General features: G+C 39.9%; 1 protein-coding gene across 3 annotated transcripts in view; it reads left to right on the top strand.

The window, feature by feature from the left end:
• Positions 1-9,111, top strand: part of WFS1 (wolframin ER transmembrane glycoprotein) — a 32,174-nt gene extending 23,063 nt beyond the window's left edge. For all 3 annotated transcript variants that reach the window (XM_065735785.1, XM_065735786.1, XM_065735787.1), the window contains 3 exons: positions 514-594; positions 5,075-5,220; positions 6,804-9,111. In XM_065735785.1, the coding sequence (XP_065591857.1) occupies positions 514-594; positions 5,075-5,220; positions 6,804-8,612 (2,036 nt within the window). In that variant the 3' untranslated portion in view covers positions 8,613-9,111. The remainder of the gene's footprint in view (positions 1-513; positions 595-5,074; positions 5,221-6,803) is intronic.
• Positions 9,112-14,447: the final 5,336 nt, after the last annotated feature.

A 14,447-nucleotide genomic window follows, 5' to 3' on the forward strand; every position in this document is an offset into this window, starting at 1 on the left:
GCTTTATAAAAAATGAAGCATGAGATAAAAGTCAATGTATGTTTCACTTAAGAAGAAGTAAGTGTCTTAATGGCTGTTTTAGTAAGTATTCTCTCTGGACTGGTGAAGTTATTTCCTGAAGGCCTGACAACTCTTGCTGTAGATTGTGATTCAGTTAAGCAGTTGCTGTCCATGTCTTATGGTTTTACTGTGTTTCACTTTTTTCCCCTTACCCCAGTCATCCTTAAATTTTACTAGATATTTCAATTTACAAATTAAGTCTAAAGATACAGTGTTCAATCTCCTGTTATGGATTTATATGTGCTATATCAATCCTTCCCTTCCCTTCTCTTCCCACGTAGTAATAAGGATACAGAAAGGTAAATAGCTACTCCATACCCGTTGATGATTGTCTTGTGGGGAGTTTGAAGAAATATCATTCCCCAGATATAGAGATTGAACAACATTCCAGTTTTTGTTTGATCACTTTAATGAAAAGCCTTTGTTTTTCTTCAACTTCTGTTATTGAACCAGATGGTGAGAAGCAACCTGGTCCTGTCCCCAAGTCAGTGCAGAAGCAGAGGAGAATGCTGGAGCGCTTAGTGAGCTGTGAATGTGAGTACCTGCTGCTTCTAATCTTTGACAGTGATTTTAGGTTCTGTTCAGTTTTGCTAAGCAATTTTATAGAATTAAATGAGAGCAAGGATGTATAGCAGGTTCTAATTGCTATAAATTGATGCTGTCAATTTACTGTAAGTGCAAGGTAAATAAATGATCTCCACATGAAATCATGGAATATGTTACCATTCTCATAGACTTGCCAGTGATTAGTATACTAAAGGGGGTTTGCATATAAGTTGCCATTTTCCTCCTACTTGCAGCTTAAAAGGCAATTGAGTTTAAAAAAAATTGCAATTTCAATATTTTTTTTCCTTCTAAACTGTAGTAAGGCTTCTACTTATAATAAGGGACTTAATTATGCAGACTGCTACTGCAGACAGTTCCCTCACTCTATTTGCCTTGCTTCTGTTTGCCATTCCCTTATAATTAATGTTTGCTTTTTCATATTTGTTCAAGAGTTTATCTAAGAAATATGTACCAAGACATTCTTTTCATAGCTGAAATAGATAGGGACATCTATGTGGAATGGAGATGAAACTGCTGCATATAGAATGATTGTCCCCTGTGAATGAGAATGCAACCCGAGAATTCTGCTGCTTGTCATAGCAGCACAAAACAAAATGTGCAGGCTTGAAACCTTACAAATCTGATCACAATCATAGCCTAAAAAGTAGGGGTGTTTGGCTGGTCTAAAACAGATTCTTCAAATGTGCTCAGTAGAAGTAAAAAACACGAAAAATTTGTAAAGGAGAAGTTTTCTTTCTAAAGCACTTAATGAAGAAGCCAGATGACTGCTATTACATACTTTCCTCTAGGGCATTATCACCAGTGGAGATTGTACTATGTAGGGTGTTGCTTTGGCTTACTCTGAATTTCTGTGCTAGTAGTGTGCTGAAGCTGCTGATACTTATGTGTATTGATTACTTCTAATAACTTCTGTAAATGAAATAAAAATAAAATTAGAAAGCAGGTTGGCAGTAAAGAAGGCTCTAAATTAAGAAAATATGTTTCAAATAATACAGCACATGTACTTTCCAAGGAAGAACACAAAATTCAATTACTCAATTGTCAGGAAAATCTCATTTTCCTAAAGAAGATTAGTTCATATAAAATGTGGATAGGTTGTTGGAGAGCACTGCTCTCAACATGGCTTGTTTCTTACACTGTAGTTTAGGGTACGTGCAACTGAAATGTAATATGTGGGTTAATAAACCAAGTCAGGTTTTGCATGTCTCACCTCCTTGAAAGATTAGATGGACATTCCACCAGTTCAGTTTGACCTTTACCTTCAAAGATTCTCAAATCACCTGTGTAATGAATACGATCAAGTTATGCAACTGGCAGTGAAGCTAACATTCCTGAGCACAGAGTATTTCAGCCTTATGTTAACTTTAATAGAAGTAAAAGTGGAGGAAGAACATGTGCCTGTGTATATAAAGGAGAGAGTAATGACAGGGAAGAACTGCATTTTGAAGACCAAATGTCTGGCCCTATCAGAATTTCCATGGGAGTAGATCAGCTGTTCCTGTGACTGATTTGCCACTCCTGGAAATCTAGAAATAGTCCTTTGAGGATTGTGTTTCATTGTTTGGTCATCGTGTGGTAAGGCAGTTGTAACCAAGTTCCCTGGAGTTGTATTGCTGGGCACTTGCTGAATGACAGTAGCATTCTTTCCATTCCTGAGCTGAACAGGCACGTGCTGACAGAGCATAAGTGCTAAGCAAGTCATTTTGTTCTGGATTCTTCAGTTATTCAGACTGTCAGAAAAGGAACTGCTTTTTTTTTTCTTTTCTGTGAAGGCTTAAATGGCAGATAAAATAACAGGAGAGTAAATGAACCTACATGTAAGCGTAGGCAGGAATTGATGTGCATATTTTTCCTTTCCTACGGTGGATGGGGGAGGCAGGGGAATTTGTCATAACCAAATTGAAGAAAAAAAATCTACAAATAATGAAGTGGAATCTACAACATACACTTTTAATATCAATTTAAAAGACACTTGGGTGACAAAATACTAATAACGTTTAAAAGCGAAAAGTTTTCATCAAACACTTAAAGTAGGAGTTAAGCTGTTACCTCTTCTCTAGAGAGCTTTTCTCTTTTCATAGATGAACAAGGCAGCTGTTCCTACCCAGATTTTACTTCTCTGTTCCACTGAGTTTCTGCATTTATCTTGCCAGCAGGAATTTTCTCCTTCAGTTTTAATATGTTGTCAATACTTGGAAGCGTTAAGCCAGTGATGTGTTTGCTGACACTTGATCTGGAGTATCCGTAATGAAGACATAAATGGAATACTAAAGCTGATATTGTCAATGGACAGTTGTTGCATGCCTGAAAGTGTATGTATTGTTACACTTGATAGGCCAACTGTTCGTATTAAATTAATAACTCTTTCCCTCTCAGGATAACTCAGAGTGATGTAAAAGTTCCTAAAGGAACTGTAGTGAGATTCTAATCATGTCTGCATACTGGTTCCTCACCAGAAAAACTATTCTTGCTGCTGAATATTTTGTCCAAGTAAGACAGTAAGTGTAGGTGGTCTGTGTGGTGATAGGAGTGATCTGGAGCGCACCAAAGACAACTGAGGAACCTCAATGAATTCTTTGTGCAAGTCTTGTAGCCTTGCAGTCTGTGAATGGAAAAACAAGTTAGCAGAAAATTAAACTGCCTCCTGGGAACAGTGCCGCACGGTGTTTGGTGGGATGTACAGGGTTCATGCTGTGGGGAAAAAGAAAAACATTGTAAAAGTGCAAGGAAGGGCAATGTCCAAGTTGGAAGATTGAAGCAGAAATGCAAGCTGCTGTTCTTCCATTGAACTCCATTATGGCACATCTTCCTGAAATGAGTGTTTGGAAAAACGTCTTTTTTTTTTGGTCCTGAATCTACAGCTTTCTCCTATTAAAAAATGCAAATATATTTTATATGGCTTCCATTACTCCTATTTCTGTTAAAGTTTTTCATTTATTTTTAAAGCTGAAATCTACCAATCTTCTATTTGAAACTTAGTTAAGCCATTGAGTTTTCTGTCTCTTTAAAATCATGAACTCTATTGAGCAGGCCGGCATTCTTATTTTTGTCAGCTGACTAGCTAAACGTACTGTGTAGGTGGTGTATTACAGGTTTTTGTCATTCAAAAGTCTTTCATATCTACAGCAGTGTCATTTACTGCGGAGTATGGGAAAAGTTGCTGTTAATTATCCTCCTTTACAAACCACATCAAACTTGCCTACCATAGTAACTAGCTAATGCATGCTAATGCAAGGCACTGGGTGTGAGAAGAGTTTGAAGCAGTGTATAAGGCATCCTGTAGCATCCCTGGAGATCTCTGAAGTAATCTCTTGCTTCCCTTCTACTTGGAGGAGTGGATAACAAGGGCCAGTAGCTGTCAGTATTTGTGTCCTTGTGCTCCTGATACTGCATGATGAGGCATCCCTGCTCCCTGAACTTCCCCTAGCATTAAGAGCCTGGGAAAGAGCAGTACAGTGATGCTACAGAAACAGATAGTTTTTGATTGTTGCATGTTCCTGTCTCAGTTTACTCCTAGACTTCCAGGGAAAGCAACTTGTTTGAGTTTAGCCTACGCTGTTCTGAAGCTCCTGAGGAAGTCAGAGACATTTGACTGAGGATGCTTAGCCAAAACCTTCATTGTATTGTGTGGAGCATGGCGTTGGCCCTGAGGTACAACCATATGATCAAGTTGACAGAATGTTAGTGGAGAAGATGCTTCATACCTGTAAATGAGTTGTTAGGCAGTGATAACGTTTTGTCTTTGTGCACAACCAACTAAGGCGTATTTTGTGGCCAGCTAATTTAAATCCTAGTTGACATAGTTTGAGGGAGGAGTTTTGTAAAGCCAAACAACATATTAAATTAATGTACTAAAGTAAATCTACATTTAATCCTGTACATGTAAATAACTGGGCATTTGATGGAATTATATCTGTCTGATAGTTACAAAATTACAAAAATAATTGCTAAACACCAAATCAGAAGTTGGTTTTCAGTTCATAGTGTATAAATAATTTGTTGGTGTTCCTGTATAATTATTTCTCTTCAGTGCAGATTTTAGTTAAAGTTACCAAAGCTATGATAAGTTAGGATTTGCATAACCTGATCCAGCAGTCTCTCTCCCTTGGAATACTTGAAGATAAGCCACATTCACTCGTTTTGTTTTCCTGTTTGTGAATATAATAAAATACGTATTGGTTTGACAAGATTTAGAGTATTTGTAGTGCTGGTAAAAGCAGCTGGTTGTTTTAAGCACAAATCTCAGAGCAAGGTTGAAGGTAAGCCTATGTTATCAGCAATTCAAGTTTTGAAGTCCAGAGCAGCTAACGTGATTTTAATAACACGAAATAACGTAATTTTCTTTCATATTTTTAATAACACGAAAGAAAACTAATATTCCACTTCATATAATCAGTACAGCATTTTAGTGATGCTATTTACTCACCATCTATACTTTATCTTATAGCTAAAAAATTTATTGCTTTGGATGACTTTGTGGAGATTACCAAGAAGTATGCAAAGGGAATCATCCCATCTAACCTGATTATGCAGGAAGAGGAAGATGATGAATTGGCAGGGAAGACTCCTGAAGAGTTGCCCCTGAGACTGAAGGTAAACAGACAGTAATGAACAGGCTCTATGGAAGGGCTGTAGCTTCCACGTTTCAGACAAGACAGAGGTGATTTGCACTTGATTCTCAAAGCTGATATTCAGCCTCAGTGCGTCAATAGTAGGATTTCTGAAAAAATTTTTGTGATTTTACGTATGTATTTATAATTTCATATATTTGAGACGTGTATTTAAGAGAAAAGGGTAATGGTTTTCCTTGCAAGGGTACAAACTTTGTTCATTACGTCTCAGTGAGACTTTAAAGGTCCCTGTCACAACTGTTGTGTTTTTATTACAGTTGTTTTTATATACTTGATATCTTTATCACGTAGAAAGGAACAAGAAGGTGACAAAAATTATCCTTAACCTTGAGGTGTTAGAAGGTTCTATTTTGGAGGAATTCAAGAACTGTGTGATTTGTTTTTCTGTACATTGGTTTTCTGTACTGTTATTTCTCTTGGTAGTGAAAGGAGAAGGGAAAATTGAGGTGCAAGTGTCCAAGATAAGTATAAATTTCAAGCAAGGCAGGGGTTCCTAGCTACTGCCTTGAGGGGTTTTGTTGTCATTCTTTCATTTTGTTGTCTGTTATCCTAAGGCAGGGTTACAAAAAAAGAAAAAAGTAGATCTCTTTTCCAATGTTTTGAATAACTAACATTCTGAAAGAGATGCATTTATGAAGAACAACAGAGATACTTCTGCTAATAAACAGGTTTATGCCAGAGTCACGTGTTTGTTGTTATTTCTTTGCAAGGTCACAGAGGTTTGCTGAAGCATGTTTTGGCTTTTCTGCTGATGTAATTAATATAAAAGCATAAGTTCTGGGAAAGCATTAAAAACTGTCTTTTTATGGGACTGTGTGCACTGCGGAATGTGCAGATTATGCAGTGGTAATATTTGAATGTTTGTTTGAAAAAAAAAAATCTTGACAATTTTATTGCTGATAGAGTGTGTAGGTGGCCATAGGGACATCTGATCTAGCATTTCTTCTACTGTTGTATAATTGTGTAGGAAAATGCCACGTGAGATGGGTAAAATTTTAAGATCATTAAGTACAGTGACTTTCTGCTGTTTACAAAATAGATTTTGACAGCTGCATCCATAGGTACATGGAAAGGATCTTTTTAAAGATAAAACAGCTGTGAAGGCTTTCTGTAAGTGCATGTAATCAGAATGTATAACATAATCTCTGCAAAAGAGTGGTAGAGCTTAATGTTTTAAAACTTACATTACTCACAGCTCAAGTAATGACTTAAGATAAACTATGGGCTGTGGTTCTCTGTTACCTTCAGCATGCAGTCAGCAGAGCAGAGTCTTGGACTAGGAAGGCGTTTAATTATGTGTCAGAGGTAATGAAATCCATCTTCCCTGAAATCAAAATAGCCTCTGTGTTTCACCTGACTGAATTAATCAAAATAGAGCTAATAATATCAGACAATGTAATGTCAGGTTATTGGCAACACTTTTGGAATAAAAATCTTTCCATGTCAGATGAAGTTAGGCAACTGACTGCTGTTGCTTCAGTTAATACCTGTGATGCACCGATACAAAACCGCTCTTAAATAAAACCCTTCTTTCTCTCTCTCCAGGTTGTAAAATATCCACTTCATGCCATAATGGAAATTAAAGAATACCTGATAGATATTGCATCAAAGGCGGGAATGCATTGGCTGTCCACCATTATTCCAACGCATCACATCAATGCTCTCATCTTCTTCTTCATCATCAGTAATCTGACAATTGATTTTTTTGCCTTCATTATTCCGCTAGTTATATTCTATTTGTCCTTCATTTCTATGGTGATTTGCACACTGAAAGTTTTTCAGGACAGTAAGGCCTGGGAGAACTTCCGCACTTTGACTGACTTACTCCTTCGTTTTGAACCAAACCTAGATGTTGAGCAAGCTGAGGTGAATTTTGGCTGGAATCACTTAGAGCCGTACGTTTATTTTTTACTCTCAGTATTCTTTGTAATCTTTTCCTTCCCTATAGCAAGTAAGGACTGTATACCGTGCTCAGAGTTAGCTATTGTCTCAGTTTTCTTCACAGTGACAAGTTACATGAGTTTAAGCACATGTGCAGAACCATACACGCGAAGAGCATTAATGACTGAGATAGCAGCAGGTTGCTTATCCCTGTTGCAGATATTACCTGGGAATTTTGGCTTCTTGAAATTCTTAGGTAAAACCTTCTTTACTGTTCCTGTAGGCCATCTTTTTGTGATCAACGTAAGCATCCCGTGCCTTTTGTTTTTGTATCTGTTCTATCTTTTCTTCAGAATGGCACAGCTACGAAATTTTAAAGGCACCTACTGTTACCTGGTCCCATATCTGGTCTGCTTTATGTGGTGTGAACTCTCTGTGGTCATTCTGCAGGAGTCCTCTGGCCTTGGGCTCGTCCGTGCATCAATTGGTTACTTTCTGTTTCTCTTTGCACTCCCAGTGCTAGGTGTCGGCATTGCACTGATGTGTCTGGTCCATTTCATTAAGTGGTTCGTGTCTCTGGAGCTCATGAAAATTGTAGTGACTCTGGTTTTGTGTGCTGTACCTTTGTTCTTCCGATGGTGGACAAAAGTCAACTTCTCTGTAGTAGAAATGGTTAAGTCCCTCACTCGGAGCTCGATCGTGAAACTCATTTTGGTGTGGATTACGGCTGTAGTGTTGTTCTGTTGGTTCTATGTGTATCGATCAGAGGGAATGAAAGTTTACAACTCCACCTTGACATGGAATCAGTATGCCTTCCTCTGTGGACCCCGATCATGGAAGGAGACTAACATGGCACGTACTCAGATTTTATGTAGTCACCTGGAAGGACACAGAGTGACGTGGACTGGGCGGTTCAAATACGTCCGTGTAACAGAAATTGACAATAGTGCAGAATCTGCAATAAATATGCTTCCGCTTTTCATTGGTGATTGGATGAGGTGCTTGTATGGTGAAACCTACCCTCTTTGTGACCCGAAAAATGTCACTATGGAGGAGGAAGAATTGTGTCGTCTCAAGTACCTGACAAAGCACAGCTGCCACATGAAAATGTTTGATCGGTACAAGTTTGAAATAACTGTGGGTATGCCTTTCAGTAGCAAAAATGGAACTAAGTTAGCAGAGGAAGATGACATAACCAAAGATATTGTGCTAAAGGCAAGCAATGAGTTTAAGAAAGTGCTGTTGAACTTGAGGCAAGGGAGTATAATTGAATTCAGCACAATTCTGGAAGGTCGTCTTGGCAGTAAATGGCCTGTCTTTGAATTGAAAGCAATCACTTGTTTGAATTGCATGTCTAAACTCCTACCTGCAGGGAGGCATGTGAAAATAGAGCATGACTGGAGGAGCACAGTGCATAAAGCCATTAAATTTGTTTTTGATTTTTTCTTCTTCCCATTCCTGTCAGCTGTGTAATGAGCTCACATTGGTTCAGTGGTATCTTCGATGTACGCTGCATTTACACTACCAAAGGTTCAGCTTCTTAAAAGGAAAAATAAACACAAAACCACCCTGCTGTAGCAATGCTTACAACGTGTGCTAATGTAGAGCATTGGTTGAGTTTTGTAAGTGTATACACCGTATCCTGACTTTAAATCCCATATGACTCAAGTGGTATATACTAGTTTAATGTTATAAAGAAAATGCAGGGCATTGCTGCTGACTAATTGCATGGAGACTATTCTATCCAAACTGAACATGTTGTTTGCCTGTGATACAACACTAGGTGGATTCAATTGCTCTGTGTTAAAGCACTTTACTCTTTCAATATTCACAACATGCTCCTATGTATTTTCACAGGTATGATTTATTATAGGTAGTTGACAACAGCTTGTGTTGCACATATTGCTTGTATTTATTTGGTGTATTCTAGAAAAAGGTGACCGTATAATCAGTTCCTGCTGGTGATATCTGTAAAAAAGAAAAAAATAAAAAACCACATAGTTTCACTTCTTGTCCAGAAGTTGGTGATTCCAACCTTTTTTTGAAAGGATACACTATTCCACACTCCAGCAAGGTGGTAAAATGCTCTGAAGCTTTCATTTTGCATTAAATATTCTTTACAAAACAAGCTATTTGTTCTAATTGGCCATGGTAGCTACGTGTCTGACACTAAGGTATAATCCTTGCTGGTGCGTGAATGACAAACACCACGTGGTAGGACTGGTACTGTATTGGTACCAGTAACAGACAAGCCAAAGCAACTGAAAATAGAATGTAGAAGTCTACATTGGAAACTGAAATAGAATGTCTGTTTAAAAATTTGTATTGTGCAAATAAATATAAAATATAAACTTGATTAAATGAGTACAACATGTGTTTGTTATGCTTTGACATTTTGAGCAGTTGTTCATGTTGCACTGATGACAAACAGCTTTCATTGGAAAACACAACCTAGAACGTTCACAGTTTTCTGCTGTGAGCTGCCTGAAGTTGTACTTGACATTCTTTCAAGCTAGCAGTAAAACCAAACTATACCTGGCCAAGTTTTTGTAGCTATAAAATCTAGATATACTGCAGGTTTTGCTTTCATTGTCTTACTACCTTTTGAGCCGAGGGCTCTTGGATGAAGTTTGTATCACGTGCATCATGCTGTTTCCATGACTTCTCTTTCACTCCTTCTACATTAATATCCTTTTTGCCTTTCCATAGCCATCATAAGTTTGGACAGCATGAGGGAAAGTCACTGAAAACTGACAGAGAAGGAGAAACTTAGAAAAATGAGACATTTGGCTGCGTTTCAGCCGTTGGCACCCACTAGGACATCAGGATCAGGCTGCAGATAGAAAGAATCCAGAGACATCTACAGGTGAGGTGCCAGAGTCCCAGGCGCTGAGCTGAGCCTGGTGTTGCAGACCTGGTCACGTTGGAGCACAACAGAAAATCTTTGTAGTAGAACCATGTCCTAAAGGTGCTTTTAATTTTGAAAACTACCAGCCTTGGAGAAAATAAATAGCATAAGGTTGCAGGCAAATGCACATTTTGGCAAAGATCAGTTTACCTGATCTCCTCTTGGCTTTTGGCTGGAAATAAGCCAAACTTGGCCTTTTCTTTCCTTTTTTTTTTTTTTTTTTTTTTCCTAGACTATCAGGAGGCTCCTTTTGAATACCTACGTGGTCTTCCTGGCCCTGAAATGTTAAGCAGTATCTACATATAAATTTAAAACTTCTATTCATACATTTGTCAGAAGGGAAGTGCATCATCTTTTTTTTTTTTTTTTTTAAGCTTTTACTCTGCACAAGGATGTCAATTTATTGACCCACTGGTGTGTTTTGAAGAAGTTGTTCTGTATCCTGGGAAAATGTGATGGAGTCAGATGTGGAAGGTGTTGCAAGAAGAGGTACGTAGCGTTACTGATTTCGTTTGGAAACAGCTGCTCTGTCACTGAGACAAAAGGCTTCACCCAGGTGATTCAGTTCCTGCTATAACAGTACTATTACGAGGCCTAACTCCTGTTGGAGTTAGCAGTTATGGGCATATTATTGCTACCAGGGAGAAATAATTCACCTGTTAAGTAGTGACAAGTTAGATGAGCTAAACTGTCTCGAACTGCTGTCTGCATGTAACTCCTCTCATCCTTGCCCATCCATCTTTGTACTTGTACACTGCCTTGTACACTGCCTTATTTCATTCAGAGGTGGGAGCTTCTTGAAGGAGGACTTGAGGTTTTGTCATGAAGCCAACTGTGTGGAGTTTCCTCCCTCCTTGTTAGAGGATCTTCACCTTTTCTGCCAATACAAGTACAGCTTCATGTTAATACAGCTGAATGCAGGTCCGGAAGGCTGAATTCTTGATCTGATATTTTCTGTGAATAGTTCTGAAGGAATTGCTATTTACTAAAAGCACAGCTGTGGGCTGACAAGCACTGTGAGCGGAACAGTTCTGTCTTTGGCCTGATGTCGAGGTTGTGCTATTGGAAGGGACAACAAATGGAAAAGTGTAGTATTGCTAACAGCAAAATAGGATTCCAGCTCGTGATGCTTTTGGAGAGCGACTAAAGCCAAGACCTCAGAGTCTGAAAGGAATTGTAGGGAAAGCACCGAGGGGCACAGCCCTGCATGATGGGGACAGTTTGTTTTTGTCAGGTATCCTTTCCAGCAGAGTGGGAAAGATCTGAACATTAGCACATAGGAGATCATTTTCCACACATTTGTTTGCAACTCTTCTGAGTGACTGAAAGTGAAAGAGGAGGTAAATTTGACTTCAGAACCTATAAATGCTGTCATTTAATGTCCAGTTCTCAAGTGCTCCTTGCAGCACAGAAGTGATCATCCCCCTGTACTCAGGTGAGGCCACTCCTCAAGTTTTCTGTGTTCCCATGTTCAGTTTTTGGCTCCCCTCTGCAAGAAAGTCACTGAGGCCCTGGAGCGTGTCCAGAGAAGGACAATGAGGCTGTGAGGGATCTGGAGCACAAGTCTTACAAGAACCAGCTGAGGGAACTGGAATTGTTCAGTCTGGAAGAGAGGAGGCTCAGGGGAGACCTCATTCTCTCTAAATTATCTGAAGGGAGGGTGTGTTGAAGTGGGAGTCAACCTCTTCTTTTGCATAACCAGTGATAGGACAAGAAAGAATGGCCTCAAATCGCACCAGAGGAAATTCAGGTTGGATATTAGTAAAAATTTCTTCTCCAAAGGAGTAATGAGGCACTGGAACAGACTGCCCAGGAGCGGGTGGAGTCCTGTCCTTGGGGCTGTGCAAGATGTTGTGCTCAGGGACATGGTTTAGGGGGGACATATTAGTGGTAGGTGGATGGTTGGACTGGATGATCTTGGAGGTCTTTTCCAAGCTTGGTGATTTTATGATTCTATGATCATGTGGCAGCTGCTGTTAATTATTCAATTAATTCTACATTTATTATTTTCTTACTTGGTTTTGAAGACGTGATGAATTATAAACAATTCCAAAGACAGGTGCCCTTTCTCTAGGCAGATAGTTCAGTCTTTCAAATTATTATTAATTAACTGGTGATGAGGAGGAGGCTATTACATGGCTATTGACACATCTAAATTAGCTTCTGCTCTTCGTCTGTAAGCTCAGTATAGCACTTAAAATATTTAGAATTTAGAGAAAAGTAAATATTCATTGTTTGAATTCCATCTTGTAACTAACATGGAAAAGTACTTCTTGTTCTCAAGCTGGCACATTCTTCTGTAAGCACAGGAAAAACAGCGCAGCACATATAGAAATTCTGAGTAATTTAAAAGCCTGCTCTGTAATGACTGACAGCCTCCTGCAATTGGAAGGAATGCAAGGAGTTTATACCTTGCATTCTGCCTGGTGCATGTGCCAAGCACATGAGTAAGGTGGAGCATGTTTGTACATAGTATGTTCTTGCAGCAGAGCCATCTGACATTTAGTTGCCTACATCTTATAGGAACATATCCCTGGAGCATTCCTGACAAAGCCTTGTATCCTCGGGGCTGGACGCTGGCAGTCCATCCCCAGCCTCTTCTGTCAGGTAGGCTTTCTTAGCCTCAATCCCTCTCTGTTGTTGTCCAGATGGCACTGTGGGTTGGAACGTGAATTCCTCCTCTTCAAGGCAGTAAACAAAGCAGCAAAACTCTGATGTTTTCCAGTGTGTTCTCACTGTTCCTCCAGAAGAACAAGCGAGTTTTCCCACAGTTGGCTGCAAACAGAGGGCCCCTAGGTTCAAACACACTCATCCAGAAGCAGTGAAACACTCTTAAGTCTGATTCTGCAGCCTGGTCTGGGCTGATAGGCACAGTCCTGGAGACCGATGGCACGACCTGTTTGATGGTGGCTCTGCTAGCTTCATGCAGAAGAAATCCACACCTTTGCAATGGATCTGTCTGGATTGTTTCCCCAGCACCACTCATAGTGTGCTGCATCCACAGCACCTGTTACAAAATAAAAAAGGTTTTCCCCAGAGTTCAGTGTAGGGAAATAGATTTAACGAGTGAGGCTGAGCACAATTAGTTCTCAGCTATCCCACCTGCAACTAGTAATGAAAATCAGACCAGGGTACAAGCAGAAATGCCTGCTCCAGTGTTTTGTTGTCTTGATGTCCCTGTTCTCCTGGCTCTGATGGGGACAGGAGCTCTGCTTAGAGCTGATAGATCTTTCATTGCTGGCCCTGTGTGGCTGGGGTTGCTGCTGGCAGTCTGTGGCTGAAATGCAGGTGAAGAATCACTTGGCAATGGGAGAAAGGAAGTATAAAAGCAGAGAGTTTACAGTGGGTTGCACTTTGGAAGTTTCTGCTTGACGTGGCAGGACAGTAACGTGATGCTTTATTGCCAGCTTTCAGACTGCATCTCTTCTGAGATCATGTTGCAAAACCCACTTAGACGCGGCCAGGAGGAGAATGGGAATGTTCATTGTCTGTGAAGTATAACTTGAAGCAGATCTGCCCATAATTTGTTCTGCGTGGGCATATGGAGTTCAGAACGCTGTCATCTTGAAGCCTGGGTTCCTGCAGCATCGTGTGACTGGGAGGTGGAACTTCTAACCTTTGTGCTGAGGTGTATCACTTCTTGCACTGCGTTTCAGCGTGAGGTTGGGGGTCTGTTTGTACCTGCAGCCTCTGTGTGCTTGTTTGCTCAACGTCTCCGGTAGTGTTTGCAAGAAGACGGTGCTCTTCCATGTGTTTTACAAGGTGTCTGCCCTTTCTCTGCAATTTAAAACGTGTAACGTGTGTGGTTTTAATGCGGTGCCATCAGGTGGCACTCCAGGTCCACTTTGCATTTTCTCTCCCTCAGCTGCTGTCTCCAGAGGGCACCGGCAGTGAACAAAAGAATCACTTTCTGCTTTCACTCCATTGCAGGGAGAAATCTCGATTAGTAAATACTTCATAAAAAAAATAGATAACTATTTATAGGTCCAATTTCAAGCAAGCCCCCCAAGTTACAAGCAGTAACCAGTAAAGTTGTCGCTGCAGTGTTTCTTCTATTTGAGACTGTAATAATGTGAAAGCACACTGTGTAATGATGAACCAAGAGTGAACCAAACAGGGCATGGCTGCCTTGTGAGAGGCACTCTCTGGCTACGTTGTAGTTCAGCACCTTTTTGAGGAGGCTTTTGTAACACAGATACGGTGGTGTGAATCTGCATTGTTTGCTCTTGCTGTCATCTGCGTGGTGACAGCATGCAGTCCCAGTGCCTGTTCTGGTAGAAATGGCATTCTCTGCTACACTCGTGTTAGATGCAAAAGTATCAGGGCTTATCTAGACAAAATGCTTTTAACTTTCTGTTACCTGAATAGGGGTAATCAGCGTTTAATAAAAACTTAGGTAG

This window comes from Cyrtonyx montezumae, unplaced genomic scaffold (genome assembly GCF_038088225.1).
Source record: "Cyrtonyx montezumae isolate F1298 unplaced genomic scaffold, pur_monq_1.0 scaffold_2, whole genome shotgun sequence".
Lineage (NCBI taxonomy): Eukaryota > Metazoa > Chordata > Aves > Galliformes > Odontophoridae > Cyrtonyx > Cyrtonyx montezumae.